The sequence below is a fragment of the Lagenorhynchus albirostris genome, chromosome 3 (assembly GCF_949774975.1).
Source record: "Lagenorhynchus albirostris chromosome 3, mLagAlb1.1, whole genome shotgun sequence".
Taxonomy (NCBI): Eukaryota; Metazoa; Chordata; class Mammalia; order Artiodactyla; family Delphinidae; genus Lagenorhynchus; species Lagenorhynchus albirostris.
Window position 1 is genome coordinate 12498077 of NC_083097.1, and position 19801 is coordinate 12517877.

Here is a 19801-nt window from a genome sequence, read left to right on the forward strand (position 1 = left end):
ATCACTGCATTCTCAAGAAATCAGTGATGACAGAAAGTTAAAAAAGAAGCTGGAGAACGAGCACCGTTCATCAAATGAGTGCGTTCAGTTGCCACAGGGGACAGAGAAAGGCAGGGTAATCCAGAGAAACTCTTCTGAACGAGGTAATAGTATGAGACGTTAGAGGAGGTTTGCTGGTAGCACAAACCGACACTTGTGCCCGGGTTGCTGTTCTCAAACCGGTAAACGGGACAGAGAGGCCCTTAGGGGGATGCAGGGGACAGAGGTACCGCTTGGCTGCGTGGACATGACCAGGCTGCCCAGAGCATGGGCGCGTGAGTGTCCACTCAGGCTCATGATCACACACTCACATTCACTTTCACCGAGGATACAGTGGAGCCCATTGATGGAAATAAAGATGCCCGTGGCTGTCTCCATGCCTGTTGCTTCCCAGTGGAACAAATGTACCGTATTAACTGAGGGATGCAAAGACCAGCTGGGGGAAACCTGGTGAAGGATCCATTGTGTTTGGAATAGAAGATTGCGTTCTGTAATGTGACCAAGATGCCCATTTATTTCTCTAACTAATCAGAGGCCTTAAGGGGCCCTAATATGCAAACAGACTAGTCTGTCTGCCGCAAGCTTAAGATTCGACATACACAGACCTACAGTGTAAATGAAGATGGTCATGTTTAGAGACTGAAAACACACTGGAGGAAAAATGGATATGTGAAGACCAACCCCTCCTCTGCCCAGTCCAGAAAGGCTCCCGGTGACGCCATCAGGATGGCCATGCAAGACGAGTAGGACCAAGGAAGGGGATCTGGAAGTGAAGGAAAAGGGAGGGGGAGGTGTGGAGATGACAGGAAAGTGGCCTGAGGAGACAGCAGGCTGGAGTGTGGCAGAGGGCGGGCAGGAGGCATCGGGCCGGTAGCGATCGAGGCCGAAGTGAAGGTTTTCTCAGCCTCCCTCATGTCGTTAATAGCTTGATGCCAGGTGGCCAACACATACCATACCTCTTACACCTTCGCTGTGGGTTGTATCATTTACCAACTTAAAATAACACCTGGGCCTTTTGCAATTCAATCCAGAATTAAGATTTTTGATTCTGATACCATCCTCAAAACCTTGTCGGACTATTTTCTGCAGGTAACGTACTGCCTCGGTGGTGAGGATTTTCCCAGGGAAAGCCTGCTACGTGCTGGCCCCGTCCTGGGTGCTGGGGATTCAATGATAGATAAGATTGTCCCAGGCTCTGTTCTCCTGGAGCTGACAGCCTAGTGGGGAAGGCAGAGATGGTAATCAACCTGTGAAAAGGCCTGTGAAGGACAGAGGGTGGTGGTGCTGGGAGAGCCAGGCTGTGGGGTGAGGGAGGGCGCCCCACGTGGGGTGCAACTGAGCCGAGACCCAATACCTTGGCAGGAGCCGGCAGGGGCCGATAGGAGCCAGGGTTAGGTGGGGCAAGCCGAGGCAGGGCATCTCCTTCCGGGCAGAAGCCAGGCAAAGCCCCCAGCGGGAGGCAGCTCGGCCACATTGAATTGGTCACAAGGGAGGACCAGTGGCTGGAGGGTAGAGAGCAAGGGGACAAGAGGAGAGTGACGGGGCTGGGGAAGAAGCAGAGCCTGTGGGGTTTCAGCACCTCGTAGACCATGATCAGGATTTTGGCTTTTTATCTCAAGGACACCAGGAGGTGATTCTAAAGCAGGTTCTAGGCAGGGGGTGAGATGGCCAGCATTTCACTGAGAATAGATCCCTGTGGCCGCAGTGGGGAAGGACGGAGGAGAGCCAGAGCAGAGGGGCAGGCCCGAGTCAGGAGGCATCGCTGAGAGTTCAGGTGGGAGGGGTGATCCCTCAGACCAGGGCGAGGGCAGCCGAGATGGGGAGAAGAGGGCAGATAAAGAAACATCTAGGATTAAAAATTTTAGACGGATGGTCCTGAAGAGGGACGCTCCTAGGGTGGCTCCCAGGTGTCTGAGCTGATGGTAGGGGCACAGATTCATTCAAAACCACCATCATCAAGATCATGAAGAGTATGAACTGAGGCTTACGATGCCTCTGAAGGATGTGAGTGGAAATAGCATAGAGCTATCTAGATGGCTTGTCTAGAGCTCAGAGGAGAGGGCCTGGCCGCAGATATTTATCTGGTGATCATCAATCTTGTTACAGATGGTTTAAATGTAGGGCATGCAGTAGATTCTTCACGAATAGAATACACAGTAAGGAGAGAGATGGATCTGAGGAACATTTACACGTCAGTAGATGAGCTCGGCCACCAGAAGTCGGAGAAAAACCAGGACGTGGTGGTGTGAGAGCCAATGGGAAGGGATGTTTCATGGACGAAGGCGCAGTCAACAGAGTGAAGAGTTGCTGAGACATCCACGAGGTCAACAAAAAGTGCCCGCTGGATTCAGTGGCAAGAGGGTCACTAGTGAGAACAGTGTGGGCGAAGTGATGGGAGTGGAGGTCAGCATGGGGTAGGTAAAAGGAAGAAAGAGAAGTGCAAAAGTGGAGACAGTGAGAGGAGACTGGCCTTCCAAAAGGTGTGGCTGGGAAGTAATAGAGAATTGTAGCTAAAGACATACATGAGAAAAAGCCTCTTGTTGCTGTCGTTATGGTGTTAAGATGGCAGATGTCTGAGCATGTTTCCATGTCAAAGAGAAATGATCCAGGGGAGAGAGAAGGAGTCACTGATAACCAATCAAATAAGGTTCCTGAGAAAGCAGGACAGGATAGGCTTCAAGGCACAGGAGGAAGAAGTGGCCTTGGACAGAGGAGGGACACCTCCTCTCCTGGAATGGGAGGGGGAACGGAGATGAGGCAAGGGTCTGAAAGTAGGCATGTGGGTTTAAATTTCTCAGTGAGGTAGGCAATGAGGTCACCTGCCAGGGAGAGTGAAGTGGGAGGAGACCCTCTGACATGGTTACCAGAGTCCGCAGAGGTGAGTGATGAGAGGATGAATCTATACTTTGATCAGTTTGTCCCACTGTGTAACTTTTTGCTGGAGTGCTTGCTACCTGGGTGCAGGTGGTGCAAGGTGCACACCATTAGGTGGTTCAGGACGGGGATTTTGCCCGAAGGCTGAGATGGAAAGGCAGGAGACAAAGGGACCTAGAGTAGTGCAGCCAGATTACTCAGCTGGGATCCTGGGATCCCATCCCTGGGATCTCAGCTGACTTCAGAAGGCCAGGGCTGATGACAGCACAAAGGGGAAAGGACTAGAGGTGCCACTGAGGCCCAACACCCCATGAGAATCCTCATTTGATACTGAGCAAGCTAAGAAAGTCTAGATGATCACAAAATAAATAAAAAACATATGACTATTACAATAATGATGACACAGAAAAGCATGGCATGTTGGAACCAAAGCAAGAGGTTTTTTTTGTATTATGATGGGAAATTAATTAGCTTAGTAAAGGTTTTCAAACTGGGAGTTGCCACTGAAATTCAAGGCATTATAAACTCTTTTCATTTTATCGTTGGTGATTGTTACTCCCTATCTATGCCGAGGTGGTATTTCAAAGGACTTTGCCTAGGATCTATTTATTCATTACCAAGTCTGGTAATTAACAAATGCTTACAAGTAATGAGAGGACTGAAGCTGGGGGGTGGGAGGGGAAGCAGAAGACTTAAGAACAAACATTGAATTTATTCCCCCAACCAAATTGTGGCAGGAACTGTTATAAACTATAAGGTTTAAAACAGAAACTTCACCAGGAAAAGCCCAAGGCCAGATGGCACCTGAATCCAGCTTCCATCGCCCCTACCAACCAGTTATGTTTATTCCGAGCTTTTGAGCCCTCCCAACAGGCAGCGGCCAGGACCAGGCTTAAAATTAAGAAGGAAGGGCTTCCCTGGTGGCGCAGTGGTTGGGGGTCCGCCTGCCGATGCAGGGGACACGGGTTCGTGCCCCGGTCCCGGAGGATCCCACATGCCGCGGAGCGGCTGGGCCCGTGAGCCACGGCCCCTGAGCCTGCCGTGTCCGGTGCCTGTGCTCCGCAACGGGAGAGGCCACAACAGCGAGAGGCCCGCGTACCGCAAAAAAAAAAAAAAAAAAAAAAAATTAAGAAGGAAAATGGCTGTGGGGGCACTGGCAAAGAATTTTTCAGGGATGTGATTTCTTCCTCTATTTTGAGATAACACATCTACAAATGCTCACTGAGTTGCTGATGCTAATGCTAAAAATAAGAGCTGTTTCCTTAATTTCAAATTAAGTGATTAGAGTGAACAAGGCAGTTTAGTTCATCCCTCAGAGGATGAATTAAAAGTGAGACCAGGCCAAAAAATCTCTAATAACTCACCAAGAAAATTAACAAAGATATATCAAAGAATGACGTTAGCTAGTATTCACGCTTGTGCGCGTGCACACACACACACAAAATAATGTTAGCAGGAAGTAATTTACATTACTTTTAATAGTGATGCATGGAGTAAATGCAATTAATTTGGAAATCTAATTCTTGGTCTTTAGGGAGGTACTAACAGTTGAACAGTAGATTATTTCAAAAAGGTGGCTGAAAGACTAGCGTGTACAAAAGGGAAAAACCAGGAAGAAATGTGTGGACATGTTCAAAGAATGGAACTGAGAATTGGGAAGGGAGCTTAGAAATCAGTCCACCTCCTTCTCCGTGAAGAAATCGTTCTCCAAACCCCTGACTGTAGGAACTAAGTCTAACGTACAGACTATGGGAATTAAATCTAATTTGCTGCTAAAATTTTTCATGCTATCTTTGGAGGAAGAAGACAGGAAGGAGAATGGAAACCAGGGCTGGTGCCAGACCTCAGGGAACTGGACAGAAGTATAATGTTCTCAGATGAAGCCGACTTCCTGATTCTTTCCAAATGTGGGAGAATGATGCATGAGTGGCAGCCCCAGGTGACAACAACATTTAAGAATAATACCTAGGGCTTCCCTGGTGGCGCAGTGGTTGAGAGTCCGCCTGCCGATGCAGGGGACACGGGTTCGTGCCCCGGTCCGGGAAGATCCCACATGCCGCGGAGCGGCTGGGCCCGTGAGCCATGGCCGCTGAGCCTGCGCGTCCGGAGCCTGTGCTCAGCAACGGGAGAGGCCACAACAGTGAGAGGCCCGCGTACGGCAAAAAAATAAATAAAAAATAAAAATAAAAAAAAATAAAGAATAATTCCTAGGCGCATTCTCTAGAAACTAGCATCTAGTGACTCAGCCACACGGAGGTCCACGTGTGCACAGTGACCCTGTGACCACCCACTAGCTTTGACTTCAGAGTCATTTCACGTGCAAGTGCCTTAACAATAAAGGGCAAAACCTCTGATAGTAAATTTAAATTCCTACAACACCCATTCCTGCAAGATCCTGCACGCTTGTATCATGGGGGGATGTTCCATTTGCTCATTCACTTAACAAGCACTTTTGGAAGTTCACGTTTGTTTTGAGTAATGCAGGGACGCTCGCGGAGCGGATGGTTGTAAATGAGGCAGCAGCCGGTTCTGTCCACCACCTGAAAGGGGCTCTGAGCAGCTCTGATGGACACACGGATCACATTTACCTGAGCTATGACGTCTGAGATTGAGGCACATCCGACCAGGAAACTGTATTTGTGTTTTAAGAGAATGCCAGCATGGGTCCATGCCTGCCAGGAAGGAGAGAACAGGGTATGAGATACACCTGTGGGATTAGGTTATTTCTGGTCATTATGAGTCCCTGGACATTCCTGAAACAGAATAGAAACGCACCCCCCAACCTTAGTAGCACAGGTTTCATAAACCTTTGATTGGTAAAATGACTGTAACTTAGCCTGGCGGCTAGGACCACATGAGACTTAAGTGGAACCAATGACTGCACAGTGTGTATTTGGTACCAGTTCTTTGCAGACTCGTGTACTGGTTTGTGTGTCTGGCAGGAAACCTGGCTGAATACCAGGAATGGGGGCCAGTGGGAGTCACACAGCACAGCATTCTCCATCCGTGAAGCATGTTCTAACGAGGGCTCTAAACTGGATCCGAGTTACTACCGTCACTGCAGGCACTCACTGACTGATCAGGGTTCTACTGTTTCCTTCTCTTTAAGTTTGGGCGGGATCCCATCTGTCACTTCGTGCCTTTGAGGAAAATTAAGAGGAAAGTCCTCCAAGGGTTACAGACAGTGAAAGTTCCAGGGGATGGCAGGTTTGGAGAAGGTTTGAAGTTCAAAGTAGGATCCGCTTAAGCATCATCCTTCTAACCAGTAACGGCTGACCTGAACTGACAAAGGAATAACATTTCACGTGAGCTAAACATAATCAGACAAGTATGATTTATTTCCTAGGTCTGTGTCAAGACTTTATAGCTGCTGCTACATCTACTTCCTCCTCAGCTCGTAGGGCCAAAGGTGCTAAATGTGAAAAGAAATGCAAGGCGTAGATAACATTTGCAAATTGTGGCTTGTAGGCTACCTTTGTTGACCGAAAGCTGTCTGGACGATAAGCTTTGTGATTTGCAAATATTATCTCTCCAACAAATACATCAGGGCCATGCTGCAAGGTGTGTGTGTGTGCGCGTGTGCATGCGTGTGCATGTGTGTGTGTGTGTGTGTGTGTTTGGGGTGATATGTATTATTTTGGTTTTTATTAGCAATCTCTTACTACTGGGCCTTTTGGGGGAGTTGAGAGATGAAACATGGAAGAAAAGGGTGTCCATCACAGATGTTCTGGGGTTAGACTGAGCTTTGGAAACTTCCGTGGCAAATAAACAAAGAAGGGAAGTGGAACACAGGGCACTGAAGAGTCTGTGAGTCACTTTTAGTCCTGAGTTCCCTGAGTTCACTGTATAATTGTGTTTACACAGTCCCAGCACAGACAGGAGGGCAGGCATTAGAGCAGAATCATGGACTCTGCTGAAGAAGCTGGGCTTTTACTCTCTTAGGTTGTGAAAAAGGTCACTCCATTCAATTCTCTCACTGCTTTGAAAGCACTGTGGTACCACCTCAGTCCAGCCTGGGCCCTGTGGGGAATCCGGTTCTACACACTCCAAACCCTTGGCTGTTTTCTTTTTGGGGTAGGGGGTATGGGAGCAGGGGGTATGCATCAACTACCAGAGTAAACACACCTGGTGATAAGCAAGAAAAAGAAAATCCAGGTACAAGTGTCCCAGGGGCCAAATTCTCCACCTAAAGTGATGTCACGACAACTAAAAATCAGGACCTCCGGTGGAAACTAAGGGTTTAATATCTAAGGCTCCCTGGCCCACCAGTAGGAAGCTGTCAGACTCAAGAAGGCTGCCCCCGCAACCCTGCTACAGGCACATTAAGACTTCTGATGACATCTGAGAGGAGGGACCACATACATTTTTACATTGCATCATTCCTCTGAGGACTGGGGGCTAACGCCATACCTCAATACCTCCATTCATCTCACACGTCTAATGTATATAGAACTGGAGGTAAGGAGTGGTAGAAAAACCTATATAGACTATCATATGTTAAAGTCTCCTTCCAAGGGTAATTTAAATGGAGCCCAAAGAAAAGGTTTATTTTCTAGCATTAGACATTGTTGGAAATATATATATTTGGCTAAGTCTCTTTTATATCTGTAACACAGATGAATAGGAAAAAAGCATTCTCTGAGAACTCTTCAGTATCAGAACAAAGAATTTAATCTATGGAAGTCAGCCACCCTTAGCTAATCTAGCAAAGCTGGCTATTGAAGTAATAAAATCCTATCAGTATATTCAAGCGAGTCTTATTCTAAAAAGCTTTGGGTGCTTATACCACACAAGTGGTAAGTTTATCTGAAAGCTATTCTGATCCCTTGATCCTGAATATATCAGAAAGGAATTTATATTTGAATCAATTTTTCAAACAAGCTCTCTTGCCTACTGCCAGAACTTGTGGCAAATATAGATAATTCTCATAAAATAAACTGAAAAGATGGACTGGTTAAAAGTCAGTGGCCAGTTGGAGCCCTTCTGCACTGCCGGCGGGGATGTAAAATGGTGCAGCTGCTGCTGAACTCAGTATGACAGGTCCTCAAAACATTAAAAACAGAATTACCATATGATCCAGCAATTCCACTTCTGGGTATATACCCAAAAGAATTAAAGCAAGGACTCAAAGGGCTATTGGCACACTCATGTTCACAGTGGCACTATTCATAGTAGCCAAAAGGTGGCAGTAACCCCGGTGTGTCCACTGATGGATGAAAGGGTAAACCAATGTGGCTTTTACACATACAAGGAATACTATTCAGCCTTAAAAAGAGGGACATTCTGACACATGCTGCATACAACATGCATGAACCTTGAAGACATTCTGCTAAGTGAAATAAGCCCGTCACAAAAAGACAAATATTGTAGGACTCCACTCACGAGGTACCGAGAACAGTCAAGTTCATAGAGACAGAAGTAGAGTGGTGGGAGCCAGGGGCTGGGGTCGGGGGTGGGAGTTAGTGTTCAATGGGGCAGAGACTCAGCTGGGAAGATGGAGAGGGCCGAGGGTGGATGGCGGTGATGGGAGCACCACGATGTGAATGCACCTAATGCCACTGAAGTGGGTGCTTAAAAATGGTTAAGATGGGAAGTTTTATGTTATATGTATATGATCACAATCGGGAAAAAAATGTGGTGGGCAGTGAAGACAGCCTCGGATGTGCTGGTCATTTTCTGGGGGGAATAAGTGGAGCCGTTTCCATTTCTGGGTTGCTGGGGGCTGGGGGAGGGGAGGGTGGGGAGGCAGTGTTTAATGGGAATAGAGTCAGTATCCCAAGATGAAAAGAGTTCTGAAGAGTCACAGCAATGTGAATATACTCCATGCCATTGAACTGTATACATAAAAATGGTTAAAATGGTGAAGTTAGGTTATGTATTTTTTACCGTAAGTTTTTTAAACAGTGCCAACGATCTTCTCTACTCACCATTGCATCCATAAAAGGGAAGGCAGCAAGATACAGGAAGGCCCTTCTCGTTTTGTTCCCCACTGACTCATCCACATGGTGCAATTTATTGATGATGTAGTAGCCTAAGTCACTATATGCTGCAGAAGGTAAAACAAAACAAAACAGAACATGGCAATATTTAGAAAACATTATCCTCATAAGGTTTTTATCTCAAAAGTTTTTTTAAAAATAAATTTATTTATCTTATTTTATTTATTTTTGGCTGTGTTGGGTCTTTGTTGATGCCCGCGGGTTTTTCTCTAGTTGCGGCGAGCGGGGGCTGCTCCTCGGTGCGGTGCACGGGCCTCTCATTGCGGTGGCTTCTCCTGCTGCGGAGCACGGGCTCTAGGCGTGCAGGCTTCAGTAGTTGTGGCATGCGGGCTCAGTAGTTGTGGCTCGTGGGCTCAGTAGTTGTGGCTCATGGGCTCTAGAGCGCAGGCTCGGTAGTTGTGGCGCACAGGCTTAGTTGCTCCGCGGCATGTGGGATCTTCCCAGACCAGGGCTCGAACCCATGTCCCCTGCACTGGCAGGCGGATTCTTAATCACTGTGCCACCAGGGAAGCCCTCAAAAGTTTAAAAACAATTTTAAATATAATATTTGGGTTTTGGTACAAAAATTACAAAATTCAGATGAGCAAAAAGAAGAAAATCATCTACAGCCTCATTCATCCCTCTGCCCAGAAGGGGTCACAGTTGAAACTCTAGGTTCTAATTGCCCAGTTCTTTTACAGGTGTGTGTGGTGGATTATGCGTGAGTATTTTAACATAACAATGGGATAACAAACCTTTCAATAAAAATGTTAAAGCTAGCTTTTCACTGTTTGTCGTTCCTTTTGTATCATTTTTTGGGAGGAGGGTGGTAACTGTGGGTATAGTCTCCCCAGTGGAAAAATGCTATCTCTGTGCTTTCCAAGTCCCTCCAACATGAGGACCTGTGACCAGTGTGTGACTGGAACATAATGGGCCTTAACCAACACAGGCTGAATGAATGTGTTGGTGCCAAAGGGAGAGAAAGGAAGAAAGAGAAAGGTCTCCTAGTGTCTGCTAGGCGTTCTGGCAGACATTGTTAGTAAAGGTTAAATACAATATTCAGCTATTTGCTACCTCATTGATACAATGTTTAGACTATATAGGAAAACAATGATCTTTGTGTTTTCATAGTGCTCTAATAGTAGTGTTCCCGCTGTGTTCATTCTTTTGTAAATATGAATATCCATGTACTTGACAACTGCAGCAGACGCTTTGAAATCAGAAAGGAGATAAAATTTAGTGTCTCACTTTGTGAAATAATAAGAATCCCTTCCCCCATCTCAAAGTTTGGGGGACGACTTATTACCATATAAACTGGTAAAAAGAAATAATCCTCCATCCTCTGTCGGGATTAGTCTGGAATTATGGGGATGTTGGATTAAGTGTGCTCTTCAGGATGATATCCAAGTGATTTAAATGTCTATAAATAGAAATCTCAGCGAGGGTAGAGGTACAAGTAAGTGATTTCAAGGGGTAGGGGGCTGGGATGGCTAAGACATCCAGCATGCAATGCTGGTGGGACAGGCAAATGCAGGCGAGGAGGGCCCAGTCCTCCCAGGAAGGGCAGAGGTGGAAACCAAGAGGCAAGCTGCCAGGTGAGCCCAGGTGGCAGGTGTGGAGCGTGGCGGGACCAGCAAAACCACTGAGGCAGCAAGAAGAGAAATCCAGGAGGGAGGGTGGCACTTGGCAGAAAGAGAAAAGACTGGGGAAATGGGATTAGTTACGGCCAGGGACAAGGAAGGCAGCTGTGATGTCCTGCTTGGATCAGAAGGCACGTGGGTGACCTGATCCTGGAAAGCAGGAGGAAGCCCTCCAGCCCGACTTGGCAGCGAGGTGAGAAGTGCATTCAGACCTGAGATTAGCTGGTGAAACACAAAGCCGGGATAAAGATGTTGCTGGACCACACACACAGCTTACTTTGGGTGCCGAGATTTGGAAATCGTGGCTGTTGTTGATTTGTACACTCCTTTTCATTCAGTCAAGTTCACTGCGCTGAGACCTGCGCAGAGATGGTCCTGACCCTGCCCACCCCACTGCCCCTCCCAGCAGAGACTGCTGGCAATAGTAAAGGCAGCCACGCTGGGCGAGCAGAGCAATGCTAAGTGCACGAGCCCGGGGCTGGCTCTGAAGAGCTCAGGAACTAACATTCCCTGGTAAAGGTTAGCGCCAATACAAACGCCAGCTGACTGGACTGGACTGGATGGCTAAAGCTGGGCCCTTGAGATTAGAAAAGGCTGAGATCTGGAGGGCAATGTATGGGTTGACCTGTGTCCCCGCACAATTCATTTGCTGAGTCCTTAGTCCCCAGGACCTCAGAAGATGACCTTATTTGACAACCAGGTCATGGCAGGTATAATTAGCTGAGATGGGGTCACGCTGGAGAAGAGTGGGCTCTTGGTGCCCTTCTCAAAAGGGGGAATTTGGACACAGAGATAGACACGCACAAGGAGAAGCCCATGAAAACATGAAGGCAGAGATCAGGGAGATGCTTCCACAAGCCAAGGGACAGCGCCCGTTGCAAACCACTGGAAGCTGGAGAGGGGCCTGGGACAGACTCTCCGTCACGGCCTCAGGCGGAACCAACCTCACTGCCACCACCTCGACCTTCCAGCCTCCAGACTGTGAGACCACACACTTCTGCTGTCTGTGTTGCTCTGTTAGGACAGACCTAGCAAACTCATAGGTGGCTTCTAGGAAGGGGAGAATTATTTTCCCGTGAGTCTCTGGGGTAATGGCAGGAAAAGAAGGGACGTGTGAATTTGAACAGCTGAGAGCAGGACGTGCAGTTTGCTCATGTGGCCTGAGTGTATAGGGATCAGTATAAATAAGCTTCTCTGCTTCTGTGAATATACCTAAGTGCACCAACTTATTACACTATTTTAACTAAAACATCAAAAACAGTGCCTTTATGTAGAGCAATGAAGAGCTGACATCTACAGTTTAACAGGGTCTGAAGGACTGCTGGGTGCTGAGCTCGACCAAGCCTCTGACTCTGCCAGGATGTTTCCCCCCCCTCACCCCCTGCTTTGTTCAGTCTGCAGCTCCAGGGTCCCCAGGTGCCAGGGGTACTTTGAGACCAATGGGCCCAAGGATGCTTTTGCTTCTTTTTACTTCTTGTCCTCCTTTAGCTACCAGAGAAAAACTTTGGAGGCCAAGGGAAGAAGCTTTCTTCCCGTCTTTCTTCCTTCCTTTTACTCCTCCCATACGTAGTAGAAGAAGAGTCTGGTTATAACTACAAAGGTTGTTTCCACCCTGTGAGCTGGGAGAGTAAAATCCCAGCGGCTGTTTTCCACCCAGTATCGCCTCACCCTCCCCTCCCGTGTCCCAGAGCTGTTTCTGGCTGGAGGTATAGGCTGGGGGTAATTTGTTTAAAGCACTTTGCATAGAGTCTATAATTACCAGGCTAGCTGCCTTAATGACATTTAGTAACCTTCAACTTCTATAAGCTGCCTTACCAAGACTCTTCTGAAATAGCTTAGAGTCCTTATGAAAAGTAGGACATTAGAAAGAAAAATTAAGCAAGGTTTTTGAATAGATGTACATGGAGTTCATGGCCTGGCTGCAGCAGGAGGACACGGACTTAACCTATTTACAGGTAGACAGCTTTGAGCTGCGCAAACAAGAAGCCGGAAGGGCCATTCAAATCCCTAGCTCCTCTGACCTCAGAATTATTTTCCCGTGAGACTCTGGGGTAATGGAGCGATGGACCTTTCCAGAATCACTGGTTCTCAAACTTGTTCATCCAGAGTCGCCAGCACTTGTTGCAAAATGCCATGAAATTTAGTATTAATCAAAATAAGCCTCATTACCCATAATTTTCCCATGGGAATTGAAGAAAAAGCCCTCTTTCCATTTTTAGTAAAAGAATAATATGTGCATTTCCAAGGGGCAAATTTGGGAGCCCTTATTCTAATTCTAATGCCTTAGTTCCCATGTTTAAAAGTCTCCCAAGTGCTACGGATTGACCCACTGTGTTCTGTTTACCAAGGCTTCTGCAACTCGGGTATCTTGAGCCAGGCTCCAGGTACACATAGAATAGATATCAACCTTCTGGCCAGTGGATCTCTAGATTTCAAGTCTGTCAGTCCAACACAATTCCAAGTGTCTACTCATTTGGCTAATTGCATAAGGTTTGGGTGGTACATTTTCTGGAGCATCTTTTCCTCACCATCTGCACCATACATTCCTGGGGAAGTGCCTGTGTGATCAGTGGGACCCACTCCGGCCATGTGCAAATGTCTGGGGAAACCCATAACCATGTGCAAATCTCTCAAGGATGAGAGAATGCGTGGCTTACCAGTCTGGTCCAAAAAGAGAAAAAAATCAGAGAAAATGAATATGAAACACAAGAAAAAACATTATTTACAGCAAATGTAATAAAAAGGACCTAGTGAAAGTTCTCTCCTTTACTGGGGCAAACACAATAACAGTTGACCCTACAAAGGAGTTCTTGGTCCTCTCTGACCTGAGTCTACCTCTAATGTCTCACCGTGATCAGTAAATGGATGCCCAGATGTGACACCAGGTTAGCGAAGGAAAGGAGCTACAGTTGAAACTGGTTTTTCAAAGCTGGTGACGCTTAGCTTTGAAGTCCCTTCTAAGTGAGAAGATCCTCCAGCAGTTGGTAGATTATCGGTAGATACTGAAAGTTTGAAATGTCAAAGTTCATCCAGATTGGGAAAAAAAAATCTAAGATAGAGATCATGCTGGGAATCAGGATTTCTCCAATGGCTGGAGGTACCATGGAATACACAAACTTAAAAAAAATATATCTTAAGAGTACCTCTGCCTCAGCACTAGTTCATAACCCAGGAGATTATGCAGACTGACAAAATATATTGAACTTTTCTAAATATTAAAAATTTCTTTAGAGACCATAACGTTATCAAGCAGTAAACAAGAATATACAGATCTTCCTTGTTGTTAAAGCTGTATTAAACATACTTACATGAACACTAGACTCAATCTGCTTTATTCAATATAGCTGTCCCTGAGATGTCACAAAAAAATTTTCACTGGTGTCAAAGGCTCTCCAAGGGACCCAGCTACAGCCGCAAAGCTCAATGCCTAACGCCCTCCCTGCGGGTCCTCTTTCTACTTTGCCCTTCCCTGCTCTCCTTCCCTTTCTCTCTTCCTCTCTCCCCCTTTTCCTGTCCCTGTTGCCTAACGGGCTCTTCCATAGTCTCAGGCTGCACACCTCCTTTACCTGGTTACCTGCACCCTAGCACTGGGCATCCACCCTGTTACCCGTGATATTCAACACCGAACTCATTTTCTTGCTTTATTCTCCCCTGATTCATAAATGCGTGGTGGCTGTCTGCCTCCCACTTCTTCTCCTCCCCAAGGATGAATATCTTTTATATTTATCTCACCTCTGTATCCAACTTTTGATTAGTAGGACCTGAATGACATGCACGTACTATTTGTTCAATAAATAATTTGCTGGACCACGGATAGGACAGATGGGGACTGGACTATTTTAAAGGTGAGTTAAACAAAGGGCAATTCTTTCACTCTTGTTTAGTCAAAGGCCCCCACATTCAAAGCAGGAAGGTCAGCTCTACTAATACTAGTGGTGTGTCTGCTTAGAGTTAAACATTCATGTTAATAACATCATAAGGGGAAATGGATGAATTTTATCAGTGTTTGAATATATCTAAAAAAAGAGAAATATTCATTAAACATACAGAAGGCATCTTGCTGGGAAAAGTAACTAATATTGTAAAGAATAAAATGAATAAACAGGTAAATTAGGAAACAAAGCAAAAAGAAACCAAGGAGCTGGCCATTAAACTGAAAAAGCATAGAACACGGTGATTTTGTTAAAACCACGAGCCTGAGGTTAGACAGAATTAACAGAAATGTAACAGACAAGAAGAGTCACCATCTGTAATCTTAAGTGGCTACAGCAAAATATTCATTTGGAGCACTGGGTCAAATTCTCCACTCCATCTTGTATCAAAGATAAGGGAAAAATTAGAAAGAGTTGTGCTGGAATACAACCAACACTTTCAGAGCCAGTTAAGAGATGACCCACCCCATGAGCCTTTCAGAACCAATCCCTAAGAGAAAGAACTTCTTCCTCCTCTATGCTCTTGGATGCCCTTATATAAATGCTATGGAAAAGTTAGAACGTCTAGATAACAGAAATAAATCTATTAAGGAGATAGGGAAATAGCACCTAAAAAGGAAAGTTTCAGGCAATTAGACTAGTTTCGTCTAAACAAAATAATATAGAGAAATTTGGTTTTAAGCCTAGGTTACTCTGGTTCCTATCTCACTCTGTGGGCTAAGCTGGTGAACGTGTAACATGTGGCTTCTTGTACTTACTCTAAGCCCTACTGAGGAGCTGTTCATGTGGGGAATACATACCCATTTCAGTATCAGGCCAAGCAAATACAATTAGGAAGACTGCCTGAGAGCAGACAATGGCTTCTTAAGTCAAATTATTTGGAATAGTTGCTTTTTTGTTTATCTATGTCACTGTTCCCTTGTCCCAAGCATAGATAGCCGAGAGCTGATTGTTAAGGTAGAAATGTCAGTGGCTGTTTCTAGCATTACTAAGATGTGAAAATGGGTTTTAGTGTCTAGTGTAGGTGACACACTGTAAAGTAGAAACTGAACGGGGGGATGTTTATGGATGGTAGGAAAATAATGTTGGAAAAGGTGAGGATGACAAGAGAGCAACACCCCACCTGGAGCTTGTGGTCAAGGTTATGGGGAAAAATTGGCAAGATCTGAGTATAGAAAAGCTTACGGGATTAGTGAAAAAAAGGAGGAAGGAAGGTGAGCAAAGATGCCTGATGCAGCAGACAGTAGAAGGCAAGAGAAGAATCAAACCATTAGGTGGAAAATTGAAATGAGGCCAACAAACTAGAAGAAGGAAAATCATTAAAATCTGAGTTTTAAGTCTTTGAAATTGATATTGCTTTCTTAGTAACTGTAGAAAGCATTTGTTTGTTGGAAGGAAAAGAAGTGATAATTGTAAAAATATCAACAGTGATAAAAGCAATTGTTAAATATATCTGGGATGTAGAACCATTTTGGTTCAAATGTAAGATTTTATGATTCCATTTTAAAATTGAAAAACTTGCATTTAACTTGGAAAATGATATTTGATTTGATTTTTGTTTGATTTTTATTTCAGTGACCAAATGTCCCTCCCAACAGTGTCAATAACACAGTACACTCAAGTTTTCCTTAATTACTGACATCTAGTAATTAGCTATTAGCCCCAAAGTCTCATTTGAGCATGACTAAAACAGGGAATGTTGGGTTTATTTGGAAGTAAGTAGCTAAAAAGAAACTAATTTATCTTCCTTTTTAGGCAAAACTTTATTTAGACCCACTCATTGCACATATGGAATTTTCTCAAGTACGTATACCATCTATGAAAATGGCCCAGATCAAATGTAGCTGCAGAAGTTTTCTTTAAAACTCAGCGGATAAGTTAGTATTCAGGGTTTAAGTTAAGAGAAAGAAAAGCATCTCCTCTCTGTCCCATGCCCTGAAGCTCTGAGCCCCAATGAAATGACCAATAGCAACACTTTGCCTGGATATTTGGCCCATGAGAAGCATCCTCTCGCCAACATTGTTCTTAGCACAAAATCCTATGTTGTATTAAAAAGGAAGACCACAGGGGCTTCCCTGGTGGCGCAGTGGTTGGGAGTCCACCTGCCAATGCAGAGGACAGGGGTTTGTGCCCCGGTCCGGGAAGATCCCACATGCCGCGGAGCAACTGGGCCTGTAAGCCATGGCCGTTGAGTCTGCGTGTGGCGGGAGAGGCCACAACAGTGAGAGGCCCGCATACCGCAAAAAAAAAAAAAAAAAAAAAAAAAAAGGAAGACCACAAAGGCCTCAGTCTATTTACTTTTAGATTCACAATTATATGAGTAAACATGAGTTGACATCTGAGTACACTGTAAATGGTTTGGGTTAATCTCCCGGCTCTTCATTCACCACGGACATTCATGGTTCTCATACAACCAGTGCCAATATGAAGACACACAATGGGTTTGTGAAGTGTTGTTCACAGGCTTTATGTAACTGGGTTCAGTAGGTGTGCCATTCAATTTTTATGCCAGGTAAGCTGAGCTGTTTTGAAGCCAAGGGGTTCTGAGATCATGCCCTTAGGGTTTTTTATCACCACCAAGAAGGCAGCAGAAGTAGAACTCCAGCTCTAAAGGAAGGGGCTTTCCTAGGTCTTGGTGAAACCGTAGGCCAGTCACTGTGTGTGATAAAATTTTCTTGTTGTTTCATGGAAAGAATGTTATGCCCAGAGTATTGAGTCTCATCTGAAATAGAAACATGGGGCCCTAAAAGGAGATAACTTTAATACGTAAAACAATCTCATTTGTTTTCAATGCTGATAAGAATTAATCCTGAATAACACTCATTCTATTTTTATTCTTAAGATTGAGTCTGATAAGATAAACACCAAGGTCCTACTGTACAGCACAGGGAACTATATTCATTATCTTCTAATAAACTATAGTGGAAGAGAATCTGAAAAAGAACATATCTATATACTGCATATATATGATATACATATACATATACATATATGTATGTATATAGCTGAATCACTGTGCTGTACACCTGAAACTAACACATTATAAATCAACTATACTTCAATTAAAAAAGAAAAGAGTAAGTAATGTCTGTCTCTAACAAAAGCACCTGACAGTTTTTTGACCTTACTGAAGGCTAATCCTAGATCTGCTCACCTGTTAATGAAACTCCTTCCTCACTGACACAGGGTTTGGGAACCAGAGACATACAGCTTGCCAGACAAAGGACATTTTCTTTTCTTGACCTAGGAGCACAAACTCCGTTCCTTCCATCCCTTAAAATTGTCTTGATATTTAATAATTATGGAAGAAATCATTTACTACAATAAATACACGAAAATGAATTAAGAGGAAGAAGGAATTAGCAAAGCTAGATTCTTCAGGGACGGCCAACAGCCTTACCTATGAGGGTGTGGAAGACAGCGGCTATAGCACCGGCCACCACCATGCACAGGACAGCTTTGGTCCTGTCCCGCTTGCTGTTCACAAACACCAGGCCCACATTCTTGAAGTCACTCATAGGCCCCGTGAAGAACTTCATTAAGGAGTAGGCCAGCCCGTAGCTGGCCAGCATCTCCACTGCATCTTCCTTGACAGCTGCAATGCCCCGGTTCAAGGCCTGTGGAGGGAAGAAACCCACAAACAGCGTTAGGAACGGTGTCTTGGGGCTTCCGTGGTGGCGCAGTAGTTAAGAATCCGCCTGCCAATGCAGGGGACACGGGTTCGAGCCCTGGTCCGGGAAGATCCCACATGCCACGGAGCAGCTAAGCCCGTGTACCACAACTACTGAGCCTGCGCTCTAGAGCCCGCGAGCCACAACTACTGAGCCTGTGCTCTAGAGCCCATGCTCCGCGACAAGAGAAGCCACCACGATGAGAAGCCACTGCAATGAGAAGCCCACGAACCACAACGAAGACCCAACACAGCCAAAAATAAATAAATAAATAAGAAACGCTGTCTTATATCTCCTACAATAAAACTCAGCAGGTCATGTTTCCATAGGCACTCTAAGCAGCTTATAGGGCAAATCTCACTGTAATTTGATAAAGGTTATTAGTTTTCATTTTCATCCATATTAGCTTCATTTTGAAATATCTTCCTGTGGGGGAGATAGCTGTCCACTGGGGTGAAAGTAATAGAAAAAAACCCAACAAGCATTTTATGTTAATATCAGAAAATAATTCGGAGGAGTTCTGGTTAAAAGGTTAACATGTTAAATTTTATTTGTAGGCTGAACCTACATAATAGCAACAGGCATTCTGGAAATGGGTCAGCCACTTTATATGGAGTAGGTGATGGTTTCTCTTTTCCTTTAAGGAAGGGGTGTGTGTGTGTGTCTGTGTGTGTGTGTGTGTGTGTGTGTGTGTGTGTGTGTGTGTGTGTGTGTGTGAAATACTAGGTATCTGTTATGTGTGTATCCTTCACAGCATAAAGTAAGTTCTATGCTATGAAAATAGGTATTGAAGGAAATTATTATACAATCAATGGATGCTATTCACCTGATTCTTACTGTATCTTAACTTGAAATAGATTCATGATCTCTGTGCAGACAAACAGGAAAAGAAAATCTTTAAACCAAATACACCGTTTTGAATAATAAGATGTGGTCATAGAATATTCTGTTTTAATCATCCTCCATGAGGGACCCTCTGAGGTACTGGTGACCTTGTCAGGATGGCATTTCCAAACTAACTTTCCCACCTAGTAGACAATAAAGTAGACTGGAGGTAGTGGGAATGGATGTCCAGGAAGAAGAACTTTATTTTAAAAATGTCCCCAGTACATCGCCTCTGTCTTTAGGCACAGGCAACTGACTGGGCAGGAGAGTCAGCTTTCTGTATAGTAATACACTTTTCATTAGTTAATTTATTTTTATTGAAGTATAGGTGATTTACAGTGTTGTGTTAGTTTCTGGTGTACAGCAAAGTGATTCAGTTGTACATATGTGTGTATATATATATATTTTTTCAGATTCTTTTTCATTATAGGTTATTACAAGGTATTGAATATAGTTCCCTGTGCTATACAGTAGGACCTTGTTGGTTATCTATTTTATATATAGTGGTGTGTATCTGCTAATCCCAAATGCCTTAGTTATCTCTCTTCCCCCTGCCTTTCCCCTTTGGTAACCATGTTTGTTTTCTAAGTCTGTTTCTGAGTCTGTTTCTGTTTTGTGAGTAAGTTCATTTGTGTTATTTTTTTAGATTCCACATAGAAGTGATATCATACGGTACTTGTCTTTCTCTCTCTTACTTCACTCTCACTTCACTCTCACTTACTTCACTTGGTATGATCATCTCTAGGTCCACCCATGTTGCTGCAAATGGCATTATTTCATTC

At 44.7% G+C, this 19801-nt stretch overlaps 1 protein-coding gene across 1 annotated transcript in view; it reads right to left on the reverse strand.

The window, feature by feature from the left end:
• Positions 1-19801, reverse strand: part of ANKH (ANKH inorganic pyrophosphate transport regulator) — a 142968-nt gene that overhangs the window by 46569 nt on the left and 76598 nt on the right. The window contains exons 2-4 of the mRNA XM_060146884.1: positions 17864-18080; positions 8841-8959; positions 5502-5585 (exon numbers count right to left, since the gene is read on the reverse strand). Of these exons, the coding sequence (XP_060002867.1) occupies positions 5502-5585; positions 8841-8959; positions 17864-18080 (420 nt within the window). The remainder of the gene's footprint in view (positions 1-5501; positions 5586-8840; positions 8960-17863; positions 18081-19801) is intronic.